This window comes from Cebus imitator, unplaced genomic scaffold, assembly GCF_001604975.1.
Source record: "Cebus imitator isolate Cc_AM_T3 unplaced genomic scaffold, Cebus_imitator-1.0 Scaffold628, whole genome shotgun sequence".
Classification (NCBI taxonomy): Eukaryota; Metazoa; Chordata; class Mammalia; order Primates; family Cebidae; genus Cebus; species Cebus imitator.
Window position 1 is genome coordinate 137,584 of NW_016107943.1, and position 26,966 is coordinate 164,549.

A 26,966-nucleotide genomic window follows, 5' to 3' on the forward strand; every position below is an offset into this window, starting at 1 on the left:
ATCACGAGGTCAAGAGATCGAGACCATCCTGGTCAAAATGGTGAAACTCCGTCTCTACTAAAAATACAAAAAATTAGCTGGGCATGGTGGCGCGTGCCTGTAACCCCAGCGACTCAGGAGGCTGAGGCAGGAGAATTGCCTGAACCCGGGAGGCGGAGGTTGCGGTGAGCCGAGATCGCGCCATTGCACTCCAGCCTGGGTAACAAGAGCGAAACTCCGTCTCAAAAAAAAAAAAAAAAAAAAAAAAAAAAAAAAAAAAAAAAAAAAAAAAAAAAAAAAAAAAAAAAAACAAAAAAAAAAAAAAAAAAAAAAAAAAAACTAGAAAAAGAGAGAAATAGATGAAACAAGATTGGTATTTGTTGGAACTTGCTATCACGCCCAGCCAAAAATTCATGTTTCAGATAAATACTTAGGAGTTCTTTTGGAAAGCCTTTGTTTATTTATTTATTTATTATATTTTATATTTACCAGCCTACAGCACCCGGTATTACCAGGCAGTCTCCCATTCAAGTACTAACCAGGCCTGACCCAGCTTAGCTTCCGAGACCAGACGAGATCGGGTACATTCAGGGTGGTATGGCTGTAGACACCTTTGTTTTTATATCATCTCCCATGATCCAAGACTTCAGACCCAAAAACACAATAAGCACTTAAGATAAACTTACGGCAATTTTTTTCATCTGAAGTGTTATTATCGTGGCAATTGTCTGCACCATTGCAGACGAACTCACGAGGTATGCACCTTCTGTTACTGCACATAAACTCCGTGGTGGCATTGCAGTCCCTGAACAGGCATCCTTCCTCATCACTGCCGTCACCACAGTCATTGTAGAAATCACAGCGGTAAAAGTATGGGACACAACGCCCATTGGCACAGGTGAAGGCTGTCAGTGAGCAGGTGTGGAGTGCTAAAAAGAGGAAAAACATGAGAACAAACCCTCTCTATTAAAGCATTATCCTAATTTTTAAAAAGATACAATTAAATAAAAGGGACACTTCGAATTTACCTTCCAAGGCAAAAAACGCTGCAAAACGGACTGCATGCAAAGTGAGATAACACTTTAGTCAGACTAAGCCAAACATGTTGTACAAACCAAGTAATTTAAGCACAAATCAAAGTCATTCCATTTCTCTATACTCAACCACAGAAAAGCATGCAATTATAGTTTATTTCAGGAAAATAAAAACTCCTAGCCCCTATCACAGTCTGCTAGGAAAAGGTAACCAACCTCAGAACTCCCTGAGAAAGTCCACTGTGTTTTACTCACTCCATTCAGATGGAAGCTGAGGATTGGAAATTATTTTCATAAAATTATTGAAATAGTGACCTTTGTGCTATGAAAATCAGAAAAATGATACAGTTCCTTAGTCCCAAGCTAAGCCACGCTTAGCATGTACCATGTCTCATGCTAAGGGTTTTTGACATATTGTTTCTCTTACTCCTCACGAGAACCCTAGTAGTAGCTCCATTTAACAGATGAGACGTCTGAGGCTTGAGACATTAAGTAACTTTCCCAGGTCAATGCAGATTACAAATGCCATCACCAGGGTAATGACTATGCTTGTGCTCTTAACCACTACAGAGGTGATTTAACAGAAACAGTCTGGATTATCCGAGGAAACATTTTTCAGCTCCACCAGGATGCCTAGGCACACATTTCAAACCCATTCACATACAGGATTCTGTACCAAACACTTGACATCAAGATGTCATTAGCTCCTACCAAAAGCACCAACTCACCACAGACAATTTCCATCTCATCACTGCCATCCCCGCAGTCGTTGTCAGTATCACACTTCCACTCTTCCGAGATGCAGCGCCCGTTGGAGCAGGTAAAAGAAGATGCACCACATCGTTGACCATTGTCCACAATGCAGTGCTTCTTGTTGTTGGCCAAATACCAGTTGCCCTCATGTGGACACTGGCACTCAGCGCCATTTGGACCTGAATGAAGACAGTCCCAGAAGAAGCAAAAGATGGATGCAGCCACCATTCACGGTGTCTCCTCCTCCACAATAGTACTTGCAACAGTGTCTATATTAAATGCTATCTAAGACAAGCCATGGAAATTCTGCCCATTAACCTTTCAACTATATTCTGAGTCACTTTTCCATCAAGAAGAGCAATCACCAATTTCTAATAAAGGCTTGATTCCTTCTACATAACAGGAAATATCAACGACTCTCTCTTCTAAGCATAATTTGCAAAGCAACAACATCAAAAGCACATTTTCCCATGAATTTGTCATTCTTTATAAAACACATGATAAAGCATGTAAGATCCCACCTGCAAATATCACCAGAAATATTTCAAACTATAAATAATACCTCTTAAGCAGAAAATGTAATTCCTTTTATAAGGAAGGTAGGCTCATTGATGGAATTCCTAGTCAAGACATTAAGTAGGGCATCCAAGGCCTTCATCTTTCTTTCTAACTCCATCAAGCTTGTATTTAAAATGCCTTCATCAGCTGAGCACCATGGCTCATGCCTGTATTCCCAGCACTTTGGGAGGCTGGGGTGGGCAGATCACTTGAGATCAAGAGTTTGAGACCAGCCTAGCCAACATGGTGAAACTCCGTCTCTACTAAAAATACAAAAATTAGCTGGACATGGTGGCGTGTACCTGTAGTCCCGGCTACTAGGGAGGCTGAGGCAGGAGAACTGCATGAACCCAGAAGGCAGAGGTTGCAGTGAGCCGAGATGGCACCACTGTACTCCATCCTGGGCAACAGAGCAAGACTCCATCTCAAAAATAAAACAAAATGCCTTCATAAAAAAGGGCTCCATATAGAATAGAAAATAAGTCTACCAAAGCCTTCCTCTCAAAGTATAGCCCCAGGTCTGTTTTATAAATTACCCTAAAATCAAAGAGAATTTGGGTATTTTTTTCTCCTGGTGACAGCTTCAGCTTTCCTTACCAATTGGTACTGTGATCATTATTCTCATGTTTCAATTTTCATGGTCAATGCCTTACCTGGTGAACAGATATGGCTGCAGCCCCCATTAAACTGTTCACAAGGGTTGTTACACTGTTGTTTCTGGTTCTTCACAACAGTGTTGATTCCCCGGGGCTGGAAGAACAAATTTGTGGTCATCGCAGTCTGACCTGATCCATCATATTTGTTAGCTCGGTAAATTCTTTGTGTGTATAAGTCAGTCCAGTAAATATGCTGGCCATAGAGAGTCAAGCCGAAAGCATGAACAGCTACATTGACAATAACTTCACGATCCATGCCCGTCAGGGTGCTGCGTTCAATTCTTTGCCTAAAATGAAGCAAAAAATAAAAATTAAAAAAAAATTAAAAAGCTGAAATCTCAAATGAGTTAAGTTTTCAACTGGCAACCCAATGTATGGGCCTCATCATTGTTTACGCAAGCCCCCAACTTTCTTTTCAAGTGGGGCATATGGCAGCTAGAAATGTTTCTTCTGGTTATGGGAGGTCTTGTTTGCTTATCAAACAATGGCCTATGTAAAATCATTGACTTCCAAATATGAATAGTAATCCTACAAAAGGAACCAGGTTGACATTAGAAACAGGAAAATGTGAAATAAACCATGTAATGCATGGAACTCAGTGTTGAGCACAATAAAAACTTTTCTATCCCACGTTTTTAGTGGCATTTTCAATTTGACATTTATTGAGTACCTTGAGGTGTTTACCTAGAATAATCCAAGCTTAGACCCAAAGCATCACTGCTTTGTTTCAAATAGGAGAATAAAGAAAAGATCAGGATGTTAGGTGCCTGGCATTACAAGACTAAAATTCCAAAGAAATATGCAAGAAAAATTAAGATTCCCGATATGTAGACACCAGCCATTATAGGCAAAAATCATTTCATCCCTTCAACTATTCCTTTAGGAGGACTGGAATGTGAAACATTTGGGGGGTACTTGGAGAAGTTACATAAAAAACTAGAGTGGACAAAAGGAAAATATTAAGAAATGTGCTGAGGAGTACCTTGCCAGAGAAGAAAGAGTCTATTTAAAAAGATGACCAAAAGTCAAAGAGTAAAGAAAAGAATTTTCTAACAGATACTGAATGCTAAAGCCCAGAAAAAAACTTAATACCAATGGGCCTTTAAAAGCCATTCAGATTTGATGGCAGTTACCTAGGGCCTGCAGAATGAAAATTGAGTAATTTCATTTGTAGTTATTAATTGATAAGATGCATTTATAATTATAGCTGAAATTATAGATATATTTAGTAATGCATCTTTAGATATCTTTTAGTTCATAATTATTCAATGCGGGATATAGATAAATTTTCACGGGTATGTTCACCAAGTTACAATATAAATATAGTTCCTAAAACTGATTCTATAAATTTTGTTAATGTCTACCTGGCATATTATATTTTCATCACATGATACAAATCCCTCTTCTTTGGAAATGGGAGGAAAAACTCTTCTTAACACCCACATGAATAACCAGAGACACCTACAGACTAGGATCCACCCAGTAGAGAAGGCCCTCCTCGTAGTCCAGAGTCAGCCCACTGGGCATGACCAGGCTGCTGTTCACAATGGGTACCCGGAAGTTTCCTCCCAATGTGGCTCTCTCAATTTTGGCATGCATATCCCAGTCAGCCCAGTACAGGTACCTAGTCATACAAAAGGAGTCAACAATTAATTCACAGGAAACCTCAGAGTCCTTTAAAAAACAAACAAACAAAAAAAAAGGACAACATTCTTTATTGCAAATTTCCAGTAACATGGCCAAAGAAACCCCATTTCTACTTACACCACTTGTCCAAAAGGGATCTGTTGAGTCAGAGTGTTGACTTACTAGTATGTTGCCAACCTTTCTGCCATCAGAGGGAGCTACACGCTGCACCTTCCTTCCCAGGTAAAATCACTCAATATGCTTTCACCTTTGAATCTGTAGCCAACGTGTTATAAGCTCATAACACATTGGCTGTGTATGAACATCATTTCAGGCCCCACTCTTTTGAGAAATAAGCAGATAGAAATATAACAAAGAAGATGATGGCATACCCTTGGCAGGGATCTAATACAATTGCTCTTGGTTTTGAAACACGGGCTATCACAGTGCGGTTAGACCCATCTTCAGCCATGGAATTAATCGTCTGGTTGAGGTAGTCACTGTAATAAATTCTTCTAGTAATCCAGTCAAAGGCAATGCCATCAGCAGTCCCTATACCTGGACACATACCGGCAGACACACACACAAGCACACACAAAGGCATTAGAGTCTCAGTATGCATTAGAAACACTCAGTCATCCACGTGTGTTGACCCCATTGTGTCTACTCCCTGGACAAGCAGCGCCTGGAGTGCACTTACCTGAGGCAATGACAGTTGGAGTATGGATTCCTGAAGACAGGCTGACATAGGAAATCTGGCCACGTCCAGAGACTAAGTTTTGTGTGAAGTAGATTCTATCACTTACACTGTCATAGTCTAGAGACATGACAGTTCTTTCCACATTTATTGTTTGGAAAGGTGGGGAATGGTTTTCAGGATCCAAATGTAAGCTTCTCAAGGAATCAGACAAGGCAAAGATGAGAAAATTTTCTGTTGAAATGGCACAACTCTTGCCATCACTTTGCAGGGTCCCAAAGGCACAGTCACATTTTGGGGTGTACAATCCAGGTAGAGCAAAGCAGAGGTGAGAGCACCCGCCATTATTTTCCAAGCAAGGGTTGTTGTTGACCTCTGCTGGTGACCGGGGCTGGACTTCCTTGTCAAAGATGGTCACATCTCTTAGCCAGTTGATATTGTCCCTTATCACTGTGGGTGGGTCTGTGTTCTCTGGTTCCTTGCTAGCTTGGAAGACTTTTTTCAAATTCCTATCTACCCATATGATAGAATTTCTAAAAACAGTGATGCCATAAGGAGTTGGGTAACGACTGCCATAACGAATCACTTCAGAGTTCCCGCCACTGATATGAATCCTTGCAATTATATCTAAAGAATCATCAACCCAATAAACGTAGCCATTGCTGTGGTCCACTGCTAAGCCCCGTGGTGTGACAATGCCCTCTGACACAAGCACAGTTCGATTGGTACAGTCAAGGGAAGAACGCTCAATCTTTGGTCTCTGCCCATAGTCAGCCCAGAAGAGGTATCTGTTCTTGGGATCTACAACGATATGCCTAGGCATGTCCACTGTGGCTTTAAGAAGAACACGGCGGTAAGTAGTATTGATCCGAAGAACTTCTATCAGTGTTTCAGACACGAAGGCATTGGTGAAATAAATATTTCCTACAGGAAAATGAAAGCGCATGCTGATCAATGGAGAAGAAAAAAGAAAAATGGGGAGAACTTTACAAATTCAGAACAAAATATATAAGGTTAAGGTTTGCATCACTACATGTTGTCTTTTCCAAGATGGTAAATAAATGTCTTAGTCTAGGCTTAGAAAAATAAATACTCCTAGGAATTATAGAGATTGAGTCTTCAGATTTAGAGAGAATGTACCTATCTTCAGCTCCTAAAGTAGATTAGAATTCACAGCAACATCATAACCCAGTTTCTACTGAAAGGTATATTTTCCAGAATGTCCTTCCTTTTCTACCTGAAGCACTAAATGCTTAATATCTACTTGATAGACTCTAAATATACATTGTCATAGCATAATTTCTACCCCAATGTGATAAAAGTAGCAAAGAGGGAGCACAAGCAACATCTCAGGTTGTTATTGATGTTATCAAATGTTCTTTGTGCTTAAGGTTAATATGAAGTTTTTCCTTAGTCCTTCTAACTAATGTTGGTGTTTTCAACCATGGACCTTCTAAAAGCCACCAAAACAAAAGTCCATTTTGCTTTGGGCCTTATAGCACAAGGTAATGCTAGAATAAAAAGATAACTTTGTGAAGATAGTATTTAGAGAATGATCCCAAATTCCTGATTCCATGTAGTTGAAAGCCTGTTGCTACTACCAAGACATACATATTTTGTTCCTATATCTGATTCAAACCACCTCTAGAGAAATCAGGCCAATGCAAAACATGTTACTGATAGATTTTTCATTACCTAACTCTACCTGCTATGTATGTATTTGCTCACTTCCAATCCTTTAATCCAGGATTGGCAAACTTTTTCTGAAAAAGGGCCAGATAAATACTTTAGATTTTGCAGAGCATATGGTTTCCTTTACGAGTACTCAGTGCTGCCACTGTAACATGAAAGTAGCCATAGACAATACATAAATAAATGGGCATAGCTATGTTCCAATACAATTTTATTTACAAAAACAGGCAACAGGCTGCATTTGACTCACAAGCCATAGTTTGCTGACTACTGTTTTATCTATACCCTCAGAAATAGTAATTTGTAATCAGGAATGAGAGTTAGGAACCCAATTAAAGCTTTATTTAACCACATTACCATATTTACCTTTTGCAATAAACTCTTATTATAGTACTTAGATTTTCTTTTTTTTTTTTTTTTGATACGGAGTTTCGCTCTTGTTACCCACACTGGAGTGCGGTGGCACGATCTCAGCTCACCGCAACCTCCACCTCCTGGGTTCAAGCAATTCTCCTGTCTCAGCCTCCTGAGTAGCTGGGAATACAGGCATGCGCCACCATGCCCAGCTAATTTTTTTGTATTTTTAGTAGAGATGGGGTTTCACCATGTTGACCAGGATGGTCTCGATCTCTTGACCTCGTGATCCACCCACCTCAGCCTCCCAAAGTGCTGGGATTATAGGTGTGAGCCACCCCGTCCAGCCCACATGCTACTATTTCTGAGAGATACTTACCAAGCTTGATCCAATGTTACTGATTTTATGTAGAATTGGATTGTATTCCAAAATATATAATAGCACTAATTATGAGTTGTATTTTTACTCAAATGAGTGATAAAAATGAGTGGTAATTCAAGCTTACATGCATGAATCAATACAACTAAGTTAATGTAATACTGGAACAGGCAGTTAAATAAAATTACTAATAAAATATCTCATAATCTAAATAATTTTTATATATGAACAAAAGGAAGCAATTAAGAATTTGGCAACTAAAATTCTCAACTTTAAAGTAAATGAATGATGTTCCATAGTTTATATTTTTTATCCCTTTCTCTTGAAAATTTAGAAAATTTCTAATGCAGAAACTAGGTACAAATCAAAGTGGAAAAAAATTCACATCATAATTTAATATTTTAGACATTTTTGTCTTCAGATTATGTTAATAGAAGAAAATGATAAGGATTAATTTGTTATGAATCTGTAAACTGAAACACCATATCATTTATCAAATATATACATAGCTTAACCTAGATTCAACGTATCTTAAATGATCTTAATACTTGTCTAGAAAAACAAATCTGTAGCACATGCAGTTAGGCTAAACTTTTTCTAGCATGAAATAGGACGACCGAGATGCAAACACATTAAAATCACCATACAGCTTACATACCTGCTACCCAATCCACTGCAATACCCCGGACTCCATTTTCCCCTATTCCCTGTGTGACAATGTTCGTCAAAGAAGATCCATCTGGTTTAATTCTACGGATTGCATTATCAGATGTCACTGAGCTACTAAAATCACACCAATAAATAAAGCCAGAGGACATATCAACATCCACATGCAAGGCATTTCGTCCTGGAACAGGTGAGAAAAGATCATTAAACAATGCTGCCACTGAAACTAGAACTTTTAAATGTCTGCCCTTCCTCTCAAACCCTCATTCCCACCCCACTGCTCTGGGCATCTCCCCATTACAAAACGAAATCCTTTTTCCCCAGTTGCAGTGAGCAGACCTACAACCCACATCTTGATTTCTAAATACTCTTTCCCACAATATGGAGCTGTGGATCCCGGGAGAAATACTGATTATAGAGTTAGCCAGGGAAGGTATGAGGTGAGCATGAAACATCTTATTGTACCAAGAAACAAGGCATACACAGAAGTATTCCAGTGGCCACTTGAAGAGGCTCTGCCTGGATAAATGGATCAACTAGGACATCAAAAGAAGCATTATAGTAATTGATTATAACATACTGAATTTAAAAAGATAAAAATTTGACCCCACAATGATAATAAATTTTTAAAAATAAACTGGGGAGAAACAAAGAGCTCTCGTTTACAGAAGATTACCTAACAAATGTAAAGGGAATGCTACAATAAGAAAATCGCCATTTTGCAATCCTCAATTAAATAATTATTTCAGAAAAGGATCAATGGCTGCTAAAACCAATGTGTAAAAGGTGCTTGGAAGGCAAGATGTTCACAGGGCCTAAGTGTGACTACATAGATTTCACACAAATTAAGAAGGGAAAAAACACACTTTTGAAAAGCAGCAATATAGCAGGGACCACCTTAACCAAGTGATCAAACTCAAGCATCACTAAGAACAGGACAAGCTGACATTATGTTCTTCCTAATAAGATTCTATATCGAGTACGCAGCATAACCTATATTCTTGCTAAATGTATTTAACCTTGATCTAATCAAATAATTAGACCTAACTTCCATTTCATGAGAACTGCAGGATGAAAATGAAAGACAAGCTAAATATTTGGACAAATCCTCAGTGTGGGATTCTCAAAGACAACAGGTCTGCCTCTTTAAAACATCAATGTCATAGCAAAAAGCTAGAGGCAAGTACTCCAAATTAGAAGAAACTAATGAGATACTCCCAGTGCAATGCATGAATCTTGATTAGGTCTTGGATGGAACAAAACAGCTATATGTAAAATGTTGTGAGGCCAGCTGGAGAAATATGATTATGAATATTTAATAATGCCCTTTGAAACTGTGTGCTAGCCTATGTAGGAATAAAGTGGCATGGTATTAAAATTTATTTTCAAAAGGTTCATAAAAAATGAATGTGAATATATTTGCATGTACACACACACACACACACAGATTGAGAGCTCCAATGTGATGAAATGTTAACAACTGTTAAATCTTGGAAGGAGTCTGAGGATATTTGCTATATCTTTCAACATTTCTGTGTTTCAAAATTTTTTAATGAAAAGCTGGGGGAAAAAAACTATTGAATTTGTAATATTTTTACAAGATGATAACTTAGATCCATAACTTTTTAGATATGGAAAAACAAAGATGAGTCATGAGTCCATGTGAACATGACCATCAGGCAGGAGGACATGTGGGCCTGGAAGCTCTGACTCCTTCCACTAGGTGCATTTCTGTCTTTTCTGACCATCTCTTCCACCCCTTCATTCACTTCATCCTCTTCTCCTTCCTTTCTGCTCTCTGTATCTATATTTAGTCTGTGACATTCTCCTAGTGATGCTAGAAAACTCTTAGTTCCTCTTGTGCTAAGGTACACCTAAAAACCTTGGTTCATCTAGGAAGCAAGTGATCATTTTATACATTCACAGTATGTAAGCGCAAAGTGCTGCAAAATACAATTACTAAGGAGAGACTAATACTGTGAACTCTTTTGCTTCAATTCACCAAATATCTATTAATAAATCATATCCGTGGACTATTTCATTACCTTATTAAATAGTAGTATACTTTCTACCCTGAATCTCCATTAATAGAAACAGGGCACAGTTCTTCGGAACACCAACTCTGTAGTACTTCTTGCAAACGCATGCTACACTGTATATTGCTCTAGGCCTGGGGGTCTCAGCGTGACCCATGGGCCAGCACCATCAGCATGCTGCCCCTACCCCAGACTACAATATTGGACAAATCTGGGGATGGGGCCTGGTGTTGTGTGGTCATGAGCCCTCCAAGTGATTCTGTTACACCCTGAAGTTTGAAAAACACTTCAGACCGTGGCATTTGATTTAAAGGGAAAGGCAAGCTTCATTATGCACTGAATCCAAACATGAAGAAATGCTTTCGCGGCACCAGGGATTTCAGCCTGGTCCCAGAGGAAGTAAAATCTGACTTATATTGGAATTGGCATACCTTGGCCTGCCACTGGCACCATGGTTTCGGAATGATCTGACAATTCCAAGCTGAAACCTCTGACTGCAGACAGCATTGAAACAACAATGAAAGAGTTATATGGAGAGCAGGACCGATTATCAGGATTGAGTTTAAACCCAGTGGCACAGGCGCAGGAAAACAGTCCTCCTGGTACGGGCAGGCAAATCTGCTGACAGGCATTCATGTTGTTGCTACAGCCATTTGAGGATTCAGCGGCATCTAAATGAAAACAAAATCCATTTGTAACTTTTGATCCTAGCTACTTGCCACCCCATCTCAAATTTCTTTGAATCGGCAACTAATTTATTCTAAAAATTGACAACCAATGTATAGTAGCTGAGTTAACAAACGAAAAACAATATTGGAGAGACTAGAGGTTATACAATAACACCTAAAGGTACGAAAGCAGTATCCCAACTATTGTATATTAGTTACAGAATGGGGCTTCAACTGTATTCTTCTATAAATCAGGGAGGTCAGTATATAGATCTGTTCATAATTTTCCTATGAACTGACACTTAATATGTTCCATTACATGATCAATAATGTGATTGTTTGTTTGTTTGTTTCTTAATATATGAAATAAGAAGATTTAAAGACCATCCCTCGAATTAATGGCATTTGCAGTGACCTGGATGAGATTGGAGGCTACTGTTCAAAGTGAAGTAACTCAGGAATGGAAAACCAAACATTGTATGTTCTCCCTGATAGGTGGGAGCCAGGATATGAGGACACAAAGGCCTAAGAATTATACAATGGACTTCGGGGACTTGTGGGAAGGGTGGGGGGGGGTGGGACAGGATAAAAGACTACAAATAGGGTGCAGTGTATACCACTGGGGTGATAGGTGCACCAAAATCTCACAAATCACCATTGAAGAACTTACTCATGTAACGAAACACCACCTGTACCCCAATAATCTATGGAAAAATAAAACTTTTTAAAAAGAATATTCTTCATAGGAATAAAAAATTAATTTCTATTGCATGTGTTTCTTTCACTTCCATTAAAAAAAAAAATTACCTACTGAAAAACTTAGGTTAAAGGACAGGAAACAAATTGTTTGATCATCTTTGGTTGGAGACTAAAGCTATAAAATACACCAAAAAATAATACCTGTATCATAATGCTGACTTAAAGGGGTAAATCAGAAGTTAGATTATCTTTGAAAAAAAAATGTTGAAATAGGAAATATCCAGAAGTATTCCTTTTAGATTAAAAATTCCTTCCCATTAACACTTTCCCGGCAGGCATCCAACTAATATTCCTGAGCACCTTCTATGAGTCAGCCACTATTCTAATCACTGAATATTGAGCAGTAAACAAGATAGACAAAATGCCTGCCCATACAGAGGTTATATTCTAATGAGTAACACAAACAATAGGCAAACAGATAATATGTCAGGGAGTGCTATGAAGCAAAAGCAAAGTAAGGAACTGAAAGTAATGTGAAGAAAAAGGAAATAAACTTACTCTGAAGTCAGTCTGGCCTTTCAGATGCCAAATTAGCCCTTGGCACTTAACCATGCTTAAGACTTCATTATCACTTTTTAAATATTTTGGGTAATTTCAATTTGTATGCATGTGTATGTACATGGAACTATGTGTGGGTGTGTGCTTACAGATGTAAGTTATGTATGAAAACGCAGTATACATCCATGAATGTATTTCAGTGACAAATACTTACTGCGCCTGTGATAAACTCGAAGACCCCTCAGATTTGGAACATTATTTCTCAAGACTATTTTGTTGGCCCCAGTGGCCTTGTCAACTCTTTCAATGGCCTCATACTGTTCATCAGAATAATAAAGGAAAGAACCGTAGACTGCAATTCCCCAGGGGTGGGAAAGCTCGTGTATCAGGATCATTCGATCTGTTCCATCCACGTTTCCTCTTTCGATCTAAAGAATTGGAATTTTCATCAGTTTCATGGATTTGTAGCGAAAATTTTGAACACTTAAACACTAATATTCTCCTAATTTTAATGTCTCACATTTATACAGCCTTCGATCCCTTACAGAGATTTTCACATCTATTCTCTGATTTGATAAGCACAACTATACCAAGCAGCAGCTCAGGAAAATGTCATTGTGCCCATTTTACTGATAATGAAGACAGAGCTCACAGGAGTCAGTCAACCTTTTCAGATGGCACAGTGAAGAAAAGGTAGCTAAACCACTAGTTCCTGCATGTGATATTCTGGTCAAGGATGTACTCAAACATCTAAGTGTGGGCCTGACTGGAGCTGACTGACCCTGGGTTTAACAACTTCACTGACAATTTCTGTAATAGAGATTGAAAATATGCCCCCAAACAACCACAGAGGACAGCAAGACAGGACAGGGCCAAAGATGGTGCCAATATATTGGAACAGATAACAAGCTTTAATCAAAATGGCTTTGGTAAACTGGAAAAGAACCACAAGAATAAAGTCCCTAAGGGGAAATGACAAGTAGTCTGCTTCTGGAAGAAAAATGAAATGCAGTTGTAGCTGGTTTAATTTCACTCCAAGCACCTGCCTCAAGTGCCCATTCTGTGCCGAAATATGGGCTAGGTATTGGTAAGAGACACAAAGTGTGGCTTTACTGCCACACCTGACAAGGGAGCCCAGCAGTTATAAGACTGGTTATGCCCTAGAAACTCACAGAAATTCTAGAACTTAGAGCATAAGGAAGATGAGCTTGGAAAAGAGCTGCAGAATCAGTGGAGACCAGGACCACATTAGCTGAGCAAGCTCATAAAAGTGTTGGCTTTATGAAGAAAACATGTCTCCAACATAAAAACAGGCTTCACCACTCAAGGTCATGCCTAGTCCAGGCCGGAGAGAGGTTGCTCATAATGGTGGAGGTGGCAGAAAAGATCTGGGCATCAATGAAAGGTTGAGGATGGATTGCAGGATTTGGTGATAAATAATTAAACCAGGAGAGCAAAGAAGAAATAAGGGAACTAGAGTAGGAGAAACTTTGGAGAGTCACGCCACTGACAAGCTCACAGATTTTGAAGCCATGTCCTGTCAGATTTATTTAGTGAAACCATACCATGTAACAAGAGCTCCCTCATCATTGCACACAGGCACCAACTCTGCCAAGTGTTATCACACATATCACCACTTCTTTTTAATCTCCAAAGCTTACCACCATTACAGGTCCATATTACGAGTGAAGTTAATATTTCTTGAACAAATGATGAACTGAAAGCCAAACCTATTACACAATATTATCAAAAGCATCAGTGTCAAGAATCTGAAATAACTGCTATTAAAAAGCAAGAAAGAAACTAGCATATATTCAATTCAACACCCAAAGCAATGCTTAATTAATCAATGATTATTATTGAGCGCCATCTATGTGCCTAGCCCAGCTCAGCTGCATAAGCACAGCAGTGAATACTATTTCAATGAGTGGATGAGACTTTATGGTTTCTGCTTCTTATTGTAGAATGTAATGAACCCAATCTTGGAAATTAAAATTACCACTAAATAAAGTTTCACATGTGCATTAATCATGTTAGAATATTAGAGAATAATGTGTAGCTATGAAGGGATGGTGAGCTCAGAAGCTTGCTAGATAAACAGATGTATACATACATACACACACACATAGGTAGATACACAGGATATACCTATATCCTATACAGAAATATAAATATAGTCTATATTCTATATTATATTCTATAAATATATCTATTCTATATGCCATATATAGAATAGATATGTATATATATTATATACCATTTATATTATAGATATATATTCTGTATTTTATTTATTTATGTGTATATATATTCTTTTAGTCTCTATAATTGGAGAACCCAGAGTACTTTCTAAGGAAAACACTGAAATCACTAAAACATGAAAGAAATGGCTCTGAAAGGACATGTAAGAAATGACAAATGGAATTAACATATCCTGAAGAAAAACAAAGGTTGGTGGAAAAATTAATAAACATTATCCTATAGGGAACTATGCACATACTATAAAGAACTGGACTTCAGCTAGGGTGAGGTATGTGCAAGGGAGAGAAGTTATTGGGAGAAAGGTCAATGAAACACTGGTACAAGTTACCAAGTAAGACTCTTCAACAACCACAGCCTGACAGCTCAGAACACTCAGCATCAGCTACACCAGCTCAGCATAAAGACCAAAAGACTGAAAGGGTGCTCATACCACTCCTCTTCCAGTAACTGCCCAGTAGAGTTTCTGCTCCCCAATGTCAAGGGTGACGCACTCCAGGTGCTCAAGGTTCCCCGTGAAGATCGTTTTTATAGATGTGCCATCCATGTTAGCACTGGCAATTTTGGCAGGAATCCCACTGTCAGTTCCTTGGTCTGACCAGTATAGCTTCCTACAATCATGAAAAACACCAGCATGTAACAAAACAGAAGGTAGATTTGAGTCAGTGACATATCTAATTTAAATATTTAAATGACAATGTGTATTTCATGTTCTCATGATGCTCACAATCAAATGGGCAAAGGCCGAAACATCAATATCTTGTTGCATACAATGTGGACGGGTATTTAACCAGTGTTCTCACTTATAAGTAGGAGCTAAACATGGAGCACACATGGACATAAACATGAGAAGAACAGACACTGTGGACTATTAGAGTAGGGAGGAAGGGAAGAGGGTGTGGGTTTAAAAACTGTTGGGTACTACAGTCACTAACTCTGTACCATATACTCATGTAACAAACCTGCACATATACCCCCTATTATCTAAAATAAAAGTTGAAATTTAAAAAAAAAAAATCCCTGCTTGCTCCTTAGTGCTCAAAAGAATAAAGTCCAACTCCTTAGGATGACATTAAAGGCCCTCCACAACTTGTCCCCAAATGACCTTACCTGCTGTAACTCTCATGTGGTCAATACCTCCCTACTCTAAGCCTCTGGTTCCAGCTCTCCCCACAATCATGCTATGTGTCACCACACTTCTGTGCCTTCATTGCTCCCTTAGCCTCAAGAACCACTGCCTGGTTGCAACCCATTCTCCGCCTACCAAAAGGCTTCTCATCCTTCAAGGTCTATTGCAAATGTTACATACCCCCTTACAGCTTTCTGTGTCCTTTCAAAGTCAGAATATGTTGTCAATTCTTATAATGCTATTTTAAAATCTCTAAAATTCTTGCTTGTTTGGAATTAATTTTAAATCCAATGTTGTTCATTCGAAGACCATAGAACAAAATACAAACAACACCTTGCACATTAAATATAGGTCAGAGCTATTTCTCTTTCTCACTGAGATCTATTATTTTTCAAATGCTGACATCTGAAATCAGAAGATGTCCTAAATTTGAAATCTTCCATTTTGTCAGTCCCCGACACTGACAAGAGCAATGCCGCATGGAAGACATGTGCCATTTACAAATACTCACCCACGAACAGGATCAACAGTTATTCCGATTGGAAAGCCAACTCCAAGAGCTGTCCCATCATTGGTAATCAGTGTTTTTCTGTATCTGCTATCTCCATGGAGTGTCAAAACCTATAGCATAAAATCACTTAATGGAACCGAGTTTCAAAAGAGGACCAAAGAAAACTGAGATGAAGGAGAACTTAGATACAAAACAAATTCCAAAGCATGACTAGGGATAGATAAGAGAGGGCTTGGATGAGATTCAGATCATCTCTATTGCACTTCAGGGGAATCAGGAAATTAGCTCAATAGAAAATGAGAGTAAGAGAAGGAAGGCTGGGCGAAGGTGGCTTATGCCTGTAATCCTAACACTTTGGGAGGCTGAGGTGGGTGGATCACCTGAGGTCAGGAGTTTAAGACCAGCCTGGCCATCATGGTGAAACCCCTTCTTTAAAAAAAAAAAAAAAAAAAAAACAGAAAGAGAAGGAAAACCACCTCCCAAGTTCCTACTTCTAACCCACCTAAAATTTCAAGACAGAACATTTTTATGGATAAAAGGAAGATTCAACTGGGAAAACATCAGAGCCACTGCCTGAAGACTATGAAAATCCTTCAGAAAAAAGCTAAGAGAAATCTCTGGAAGACAAATGAGAACCTCACAGCTTTCCTGCACCACAGTGACCAGGCCATGGCACTCGGTGGCCAGTCGCTGCCAACACAGTTGATCAAAACAGTCCAAATTTACTCAGAGGTACAGTGAATTCTGTCCCAGATCAACAGTCTAAGCTGAAACACATGAGCTGAAATCTCTGCCCTGCCGGGTCCTGACTGTACAACCTGAGGCAAATAAATTCAACTCTCTGAACTTAGTTTACCAGTCAAATGTGGATGAAAGCATTACCTTCTGCATAGAGTCCATGGGACAAAGAGATAGTACAGGTAAAACACTTCGCACAGCACCAAGCACTACTGTGTTCAGTCAGCTTCTCCTGTTGTTTAACTGGTCCATCTACTGGTCAGTTACTCCGTATGAGGTATTAGAGCAAGCATTATTGTATTTGATCCTCACAAATAATTCTATGAGGTAGATCCCATTGTTTTTCTCAATACAGATGAAGAAAAAGAGGCCTAGAAAGGTTTAGTGGCTTTCCCAATGCTATCTGTTTGTTATTCTTACTGCTACAATCGCAATTTTATTGTGTTTTTTTACCAGGAACATCAGCAAAGGGGAAATAATCATAATGTTAACAGGACCTTGATACGGCACATAGAAATATGGTTTATTGGACTAGAAGGAAGTTTCTTATGGCAACGAAGCTATTTTAACATATATCTAAGACAGTCTTAAGAGACAACTAGTAAGAAATTAGAAAATGCCTGTTGATTTTTGCTTTAAGGTTTTTCTATAAAATTGCTTTTCAATACAAATAGAACATTTGCATTTCTCTGCCTTAAATATGCATGCACACATGTGCGTGTGCACACACACACACACACACACACACACACACACACACATTTTCCTCTCCCTCATTCTTTTCTCTACATTTTTCTCTCTTTTGTCTGGTATCTTTCTTGCCTTCTTCTGCTATAATCTCTCTCCTTTTCCTAAGACTAGGGATCTCTTTGGTTGAAAGCTCCTTTCCTTGTTTTCTGGAATATATAGAGCTCTCTCTCACGCTGCCACTCTGTAGGCTTCACAATTCAGCTATAAAATTTCTTTTAGTGGATGGGCACACAGCTACCCCTAGTGGATAATAATTTCTTCAATGTTTCTCTTTTATTTTCAAGTTGGAGTTAAACATGAAAGGAATATTATACAGGTAAACAGCAAGTGAACACGATTCCTATTTTCCTAATTAATCCAACAATCATCTGGAAGAATTATTTATAACATAAACTTACAATTTAAAATAATTCTTGGAAAACAAATTATTTATCATTTAAATTGCAAATAATTTAATGGTTTTAGTGAGAAACACCAATAAAACCATTAAAAGGGCAATTTGTCCTTGGATCATTATTCTCATAGGTCTTTTATGGATCTTCTGAAAATATTAATCATTTGAAGGAAACAGTCCTCTGTATTTACAGGATACCTCAGTGTTATGAAGTACTTTTACTTATTCAGCCATGAACTCCACTGTACAGATGAGAAAACAGAGGCTCAGAGAGGTTAAGTAATTTGTCCGAGGTCAAACAGCTCACAAGTGGAGAAAATGCTGTGCTGTCCCCAGTTACAAAATGCATTTCCATGTTTCAGGGTCTTTATTCAACTGTTTTTTCCTGCCTGGGACACCTTTTCCCTACATCTTCATTTGGCAAAAATAAAATCAGTTGTCCCCCCTCATCCATGGGGGACACATTCCAAGATCATCAATGGATGCCTGAAATCTCAGCTAGTACTGAACTCTATATATACTATGTTTTTTCCTATACATACACACCTATGATAAAGTTTAATTTATAAATTAGACACAGTAAGAGATTAACAATAATCAGAAAATAGAACAATTATAACAATATACTGTAATAAGAGTTATATGAGTTGTCTCTCTCTCTCTCTCTCTCTCTCTCTCTCCTTTTAAATATCTTATTGTGCTGTATTCACCTATTCTCAGGCCACTGCAGGTAACTGAAACCTCAGGAAGTGAAAGCCTCGGATAATGGAGGACATATTAGTCATCTTTCAAGACTCAGCTCACAAGTACCTATGAATGGGAAGTCTGCATGCTCTCTCCCCTCACTTTTACCTCTGGCTCCAATTACTAGCACTTTATATTCACTGGTCTTATCACACTTACCACACTGGAGCACAAGTGTTTGTTTATGTATCTATCTCATAGATACGTGAGCTACTTAAAGACAGAAAAAAAATGTTTTATTCATCTTTGAATATCCAGGACCAACTGATTCATAGAAAGCATTTACTAGTGCTTGATAAATGATTGAATAAAATGAGCAAGCAAGCCAGACTCAAAGCCAGGTCTTTGGACTCCAAATCAAAATATCTTTCCTATGTGCCACGCTGCATCAGGCCGTAATTACAAAGTTTTGGTTCATGTGGTTAAAGTGGCCTTTCTAAACCATACACACACGCATGCTCAGTTCTTCTCCGACTGGCTGCTATTGCATTGTACCTAACACTAATGGGAAAGACATGTCCATGCTTTTGGAAAACTATCAGTTTAAAACAGAAGAACCCCATTTACCAAGCAAGATACCAAGAGACAGAATAAGAGCATATTAATTGCCATTTGGAATTAAGACAGCTTTGCACTAGGTGGACTTCAGAGAGATGTGAATTTGGTAGTAAGGGTCTTAGGCAGTAGATGTTGCCTATATTTAATGGGAGGATGATAGTTTTAGTTGAAATCATGAAAAATATTTTCTGCCACTGTCAGAGGGTTAAACCAGTCTGGATTGCTGGAGTTGTAGTTTATAAAAGCACAAAGAGAGAATACTGCCCCGAATTAGAGCAGCAAAGCTGACCATTTAAGACAATTTCTTAACTTCTGTGGGCCTTGGTTTCTTACGTTAAAGAAAACAAAGAGCTTGAACCAGAGGAGCCTCCAAGGGGCCCTTCATGTTAACACCTGACGATTCTACCTGGTTTGAGATATTTGTGCATTTTGCAAATATCCATCTCATCATGAATGGCTACCAGACCTGCCTGCCCTCAGTAATGTTGTGCAGATTAAATTAGATGTTAGTAAAAGACCTTTGTAAGCTCAAGCACTGTTCCAGTGAGAGCTCTTTTCTCTGCCTGGGACATCCTTTCCCTACTTCTTCATTTGGCAGAAATGAAAACAGTTATCCCTACTCATCCATGGGGAATATATTCCAAGATCATCAGTGGATGCATGAAACCTCAGATGTTACCGAACTCTACATAGGCTATGTTTTTAGTCTATAGAGAGTGTTTTTTAGTATAGATAGGTGCTCTAAATTAGCCACCAGGCTGCTGTGCACCTTCCTCATCTTTAGTATTTATCTTTCTGAATGCACCAAAGAAAAACTGGCTTGCCAGCTGGTGCCCACCTAAAGCAGTGGATTGTCAGTACTAACTATCCCCTCCAAAACCTTCTTGCTTTGGGAAGTCTTACGTTCAAAATTATTATGAATTAATAATCCCTTCCATGTTTTGCCTTTCTCTCAGAGTGGAGCAAACCAACACTAGTCAAGTCACCTCTGACTTCCTTCATATGATTTCACACCTGTGCCTCATCTAGAATTTCTTCTGGGAAAGAGAGTAAAAAGAACACTTATCATGAAGAAGAGCATATCAAAGGAATTAGAATCAAGGTTCTACTTTATGTTTCACTGTTAGAAAAACTGTACTGAAGCCATAGAAAGATTTCCATCTAAGAACAGAGGCAAACTATAAATTTGGTTGAGTACTGAAATAGCATTGAAGATTAGATGAGGAAAAATAGTAAAAAAATAAAAAATAAAAAATCCCTGCTTACCATAATCTTCCCGTTATGCTGAATTCCTTATGTAACTTTTATTTATCTTCTTATATATTATTTTATAAATTACCTAAAATACTTTTATGGAGACAAGGTAATATTGATAATTAGGAGGAAACAAAATAGAGCAGTAGAAAGCTCACGCCTATCATTCCAACACTTTGGGAGGCCAAAGGAGGTAGATCACTTGAGGTCAGGAGTTTGAGACCAGCCTGGCCAACACGGTGAAACCCTGTCTCTAACTAAACACACACAAAAAATTAGCTGGGCATGGTGGTACATGCCTGTGATCCCAGCTACTCAGGTGGCTGAGGCAGGAAAATCACTTAACCCAGGAGCTGGAGGTTGCAGTGAGCCAAGATGATGCCACTGTACTCCAGTCTGGGTGACAGAATAAGACTTTGTCTCGGAAAAAAAAAAAAAAAAAGAGAGAGAGAGAGAGAGACTCTTTTAAGGTGGTTTTCCTCCTTCGCTTCAGAGACTTTGACAGTTAACACTAATATTTTTTCCCTTTTTCTTCTTGCTTAAAAATGATTCCAAAATCCATATGAGATCTATTCCTGAGAATAGAGTTTACATGAATCTAAATCCAATGCTTGTGTAAATAGTATTATGGAATCATTACCTCAATTGACTGAGTTCTAGGATTGGTAGAATAAAGGTTTCTTGAAATCCAATCTAAGGCCAGGTTCATAGAAGACCCCACCATAGATAGAGAAGCAAACACTGTCCTGTTGGTGCCATCAGTCTTCACTCTGTGAATTTCACCCTGGAAAGAAAGACAAGGGGAGGTGAGCAGTTTCAAGACCACGGCTCCTGCATAAGAACACTTTCTTCACTGTGGCTACCTACTGCCAGCTGCTGTGTTTCTTGAACACTCCTCATCCTCAGAGGAAAGGCAAAGGTTCAGCACGACTGGGTAGGCTTCAAACTATCTTTCAGTGTGTCACAGAAATACACAAGGCTTACCATTCAGGCTCTCTCCAGTACTGGCTAAAGAGATAGTTCTTAACTAAAACAGGCATTAAGAGTCATAAGAAACACCTAAGTCACAGATGTGGATCAGAAGGCCAGGAGTATATTTTGCATATGGGTGATAAACATGAAACATAAAGACCTTTGTTTTCTTCCCCATTTATATTCTCCTTGCCCTTTTCCCATTCTTACAGGTTTTTTCCCTGAAGGCTGAAGAAAATGTCCCTTGAGGAAGAGAACTGGAGGAGTGTTCACGTTTACCCTAGAGGCAAAGATTCTGAAGGAAGGCCCCAGCACCACATCAAATGCTTTCACTGAATTCCCTTAGGGAACTACTACTTTTGTCTTGAGTTTTGATGATTTTTATGTTCGCCTAATATTTTCTACTAGCCTAAGACTCCTCTAGGGGCAAGCTTTGTGACTGCTGCTTCTTGGCATGTATTCTGTAGTAAGAAGCAGATAATGCAGTGCAGGGCAAATTGTAGGCACTTCTAGAAAATACTTGATGAATGAGTAAATAATACACAATAGCTTAAATTTGTTTCTTATTCTAAAGCTAAAGAGTTTTATGATCTTTGCTCCAGGTCAAGCTCACATTTATACCCCTCATTGAATCAAAAAACTTAGTGATAAATTAATTTCCACATCATTTCCCTTTTATCCACATAACAAAAGCTTGCTTATAAGAAAACATCTGTGCAGGCAGGCTCTTCATGAATGAATTATATACTCTGAATGTTATTCAAAACTTACTGGATTTTCGACCCAATAGATGTATTGCTCAGAGTCATCAAATTCAACATCTAAACCATTCTGTATCCCTGCTATGGGGACCATAGCATCATTGCTCTTCACTTCAGGATTAAGGGAGATTCCAAAAATTATATGTTGTCTTACAGTTATTAAGAATGGTTGATCATCTGTGAAAATAGAAGAATATCAGTCAAAATCATATCCCACTATTCCCAGACATTTAGAGTGATGGAAAGCGTAGCCTATTACAATCATACGGGCTAAAATGACATTGAGCATTGCAGCAATAAATAGAATGTACTTTGTCAATCATGGGCCTTTCACAGGGTTTCAGTGGGCTGCTGGGCCACAAGACCTCCAACCCCACATACAACACTGTCCAGACTTTTTCAAGGCAGGTTGGTATTTATCTTACTCTTCATTAAGTCCTTACTTAGACTGATAAACCATCCATGTTTGCTAAACCTCACAGACAGGAAGTTCTTTCACTTCCACACAGACAAACCTCATTAACACCGAACTCAGGGAAAGGAGAGTTGAGTTTTGGAAAAAAAAAAAAAAAAAGTGAAAAAAATCATTTAGACTATTCCTGTGAATGGCAGCTTACTAGTTTTAAGAATATTCAGAAAATAAAACAACACTACAAAGTGTTGCCTAGTATTTATTGAAACTTTAATAAATAAATCCAATGTATAGTCCTATCAATTGTTATTTGACTAGTGTCTGTCTTCCCTACAAGATTTTCACTCCCAAAGGTTAACGACTGTGTCTGATTTGCTCATTATTGTGTCCCAGGTCCTGGCATAAAATAGTTGCCCAATAAATGTTTGCTAACTAAATGGATGACCACATGACTGCATAAATGGATGAATGCCTAGGTGAATATGTAAACAGTATCTTTCAAACTTTGCAGAACTATCTACACATTGTAACATTCCCATAAAATTAATTCCCATTTAATAAAAGCTCCTTTTTCAATAATAATTTAATCTTTATTCTGATCCCCATCAAGATTGGGGTTTTATTTTAAAATTCCTTTCTGAGTAAAGGAAAACTTTTGAATCTAAGTTTTGTATTAAGATGCATTATAAGATACATCACATATTAAGACAAAGTATAAAATGATTAATCATTACATAACTTCCATAATCTAAAAATGATGTTTTTATAACGTGGGAAGCTTTACATCTTCAGCAGGATCACTTGGGCACTTTTTCCTTACTCATTTTCACATCTCATTAGCTTTTCCTTGTTCCTATCATTTCTATTACTAAGAAATAAGTCAGTCTCTATTAACCTAGGACAAATTTAAATTTAGTCTAATGTAAATTTTGTGACTATTAATGCTTTACATTTTTCTTTCTTTTTTTTTTTTTTTAATAAAGAAGGGGTTTCACCATGTTGATCAGGCTGGTCTTGAACTCCCAACCTCAGTTGATCCGCCCGCCTTGGCCTCCAAAGTGCTTGGATTACAGGCGTGAGCCACCACGCCCGGCAATGCTTTACATTTTTTCAGGTACTACAATGTATAGTCTTTCACAACAAGCCTGCAAAGTTGTTTTCAGCTGGAGCAAATGAGATTTGCAGGAGGAAACAGTAATAGGAGATGGACCCTGCCCATCCACTTCCAAGCCCTTCCTCTGTCAGCTGCTCCACATTGCGTCTCTTCCGAAAAAACTGCAATTACAGTGAAAATCGCCTCTCATTTATTGAGAATATGTGCCACACTGCATACATCAGGTAAATAGTTCCCTTAATTTATCTCCCTCAAGCTTCCTAATCTTGTTGGTTAGATAGGTGTCTCCCCCAGTTTGCAAATAAGGCACAAAGAAATCAAATCAAGCAATTAAAACAAGGTCACACAACCAGGCCCCCTGGACTCCAAAATCTATGTTTTTCATCACTACTCTGCAAATAGCCAGGTACTACTTACTGAGTATCAAATTACCACTCATTTCATTTGGTTTAACTGCAATAATTAAAAAAAAAAAAAAAAAAAAAAAAAAAAAGCTAGATTACGAGTTTCAGCTGTACCATGAAATTATATTGAGATACTTAATTGTTTATTGATTATATGTTATTAATGTTCCTTGGCTCAGTAGAAACTGTATCTCTGTCCCAATTTTATAGGGGACTTTAAATTTGTACTCACTCAAAACCTGATGCTACCCTTTTGAATGGGTAATCTCCCTTTGCTTAATTGGAGTAATTCTCAGCCAAAGCATTGTTTAGGGCCTAAAAACTTTGCATATCTCATCCATCATATACGGGCCTTCCTGACTCCTCTATGGTGCTCTTCCCTTAAGCACCACCTGCTTCTACTCCTTCCTGGAAATCATGTCTCAAGTCCTTTATCTGATAAGCACTGTCATATTGAGAACATTTATCACCAATGAACATTTGCAAGCAATGGACTAGAGAGCAGGACCTCCTCTAACGCTGCACTGGCTGAAACTGTGATCGTCATGGTGGGAGATGATGCCAGGGGAGCAACAGAATGGAAGTGGCCGGTAAGACAACAGGTGGCACAGGGAGGTGCCTGAAAAGTGCTATATGGGAAAGCAAAAAGAAGTGATTTCACAACACTGCACACATATCTAAGGACCAAATGGGTAAAAACCAGAGGACCAGGGAAAGAGCAAAAATGGATATTGGAGAGTTTGTCCTTCACTCAACATTTACTGAGTGCCACCATGTACCAAGAAGTGCCACCAGCAATAAGCATACAGCTACAGACCAGGTAGACACTTTGTCCTCAAGTAACATAGCATCTAGAGGGCAAGACCAAGTATATGAGCCCTTACAATTCATTTTGACAATGGCATGAAGGGGTAGGCACAGAAGGATCTAGTGTTGGATGGAAAGGAGTTCAGGAGGTAGTGACAGGTAAGTTGTCCTAGGTCAGTGTGTCTCTGTCTTTTGATATTAAAGATTATCTCCCTATTTCTATTTTTTCATGTCATAATCCCATTAATGTTAGTGTCAGCAGAGTCATGAAGACACTATAGTGAGGAATGGGAAATCAATGTTGTAATTGAATGACAATATATATGACCCCTAAACCTAGGTCCTCCTTAAAGCATACCCTGCACAAGCTGATCAGCACTGCAGCCTTCCCTGGAGCAAGGACAAGGAGTGTTCTTATCTTACACAAAATCACTCGAGCAAGTGCCTTGTGCTGCTGAGACTGAGTCAGAAGTCGATTTGTATTTGGAATAATTTTAGGGTTGCTGAGGTGACGTTTGGCTTGAATTTTGTTTATTCGGTTTTGACATTATAAGTAATATATTTCCTAAAAAATAAAAAATGTCTCATATAGAGGAAGCACTCATTATAACATAAAATTGGAAATAAATAGAACCATCTCATAATTCCACTATCCGACTATAATCACTATTGGCACTCATGTGTTTTTGCTTCCAGACTTGTTTAATGCATGTTTTTACAAGGCCAATATTGTGCAATATCTGCTTTTATATTTAGCAGTATCACAGAAGCACTTCCACATATATTCCAGCCTCTTAGTAAACAGTATTTTAAAACCTATTCAACAGTCAAATCAAGTAAAATGTCTCCACCTACAAATGTTAACAAGTTTTCTAAACTTCTTTTTGGGGAAAAAAAAAAAAAAAAAAAAACGTGGAAACCTTATTTCTGTTAACATGCATTGGCAATCATTTACTCAGCTGGTGCTCTGAAACCAATGGGGAAATACCAAAAATGTTCCACTTCAGTAAAGTCAACCCATGAGAAAACCACTAGTGGAATTATTTGTGAAACAACAAAAGACACTATTTAAAATTAACACTTATCAATCATCATCAGAGAGTAATGTTAATTACACCAAGCCCCAGTGTGCAATTCAACAGTCTTTGTATGCTGAAAGAATGCTTTGTATCCAAAATGTCTACAGCCCAATTTAATCTTCTCCTGAAAGACTCTGGGGACACACTAAATTAAACAATGTCAACCAGGATTAGGTACATAATAAGCCTCTGAGGAAAAATGGCAAATGCCAGTCCCTCTGTGAGAATTACCAATAATTAAAATCTTTCATCATGAGAGTATCATTGCACAATATTACATGCTGATGGAATTTGATTTTCAGTAATCCTACATCTGCATAATCTCTAAACACTAAAAATTTCCTGAATTCAGTATATATTTTTCATTCCAGATTAGGACTAAATTTATTTCTAGATTAGGACTCTGTTATCCCTTAATTTAGGAACATGTGATCATTAAACATTTAAGTTGAAGTCTACAACAATTTTCATCAGTATCCAAATATACTCATTCACACCTCTTCACTGAGAAATGAAAGAAACTTGGGTTTAGAGTAACTTCTTAGATTTTTAAGCAATAAAGAATTATTTTTTTGGCCGGGCGCGGTGGCTCAAGCCTGTAATCCCAGCACTTTGGGAGGCCGAGGCGGGTGGATCACGAGGTCAAGAGATCAAGACCATCCTGGTCAACATGCTGAAACCCCGTCTCTACTAAAACTACAAAAAATTAGCTGGGCATGGTGGCG

The 26,966-nt window shown here is 38.4% G+C and overlaps 1 protein-coding gene and 1 pseudogene across 4 annotated transcripts in view; both read right to left on the reverse strand.

Annotated features, from left to right (window-relative positions):
• The window catches only part of LRP2 (LDL receptor related protein 2), a 224,340-nt gene that overhangs the window by 74,269 nt on the left and 123,105 nt on the right, over window positions 1-26,966 (reverse strand). For 2 of the 4 annotated variants that reach the window (XM_037734498.1, XM_037734499.1), the window contains 14 exons: window positions 22,436-22,602; window positions 21,333-21,476; window positions 16,255-16,364; window positions 15,048-15,225; window positions 12,570-12,783; window positions 10,862-11,101; window positions 8,387-8,575; window positions 5,307-6,227; window positions 4,999-5,164; window positions 4,446-4,604; window positions 2,978-3,267; window positions 1,742-1,945; window positions 1,008-1,037; window positions 666-908 (listed from right to left, as the gene is read on the reverse strand). In XM_037734498.1, coding sequence (XP_037590426.1) covers window positions 666-908; window positions 1,008-1,037; window positions 1,742-1,945; window positions 2,978-3,267; window positions 4,446-4,604; window positions 4,999-5,164; window positions 5,307-6,227; window positions 8,387-8,575; window positions 10,862-11,101; window positions 12,570-12,783; window positions 15,048-15,225; window positions 16,255-16,364; window positions 21,333-21,476; window positions 22,436-22,602 — 3,255 coding nt within the window. The remainder of the gene's footprint in view (window positions 1-665; window positions 909-1,007; window positions 1,038-1,741; window positions 1,946-2,977; window positions 3,268-4,445; window positions 4,605-4,998; window positions 5,165-5,306; window positions 6,228-8,386; window positions 8,576-10,861; window positions 11,102-12,569; window positions 12,784-15,047; window positions 15,226-16,254; window positions 16,365-21,332; window positions 21,477-22,435; window positions 22,603-26,966) is intronic. The other 2 variants (XM_017517337.2, XM_037734500.1) reach the window with 1 other exon arrangement.
• LOC119469323 lies at window positions 470-588 on the reverse strand (annotated as a pseudogene).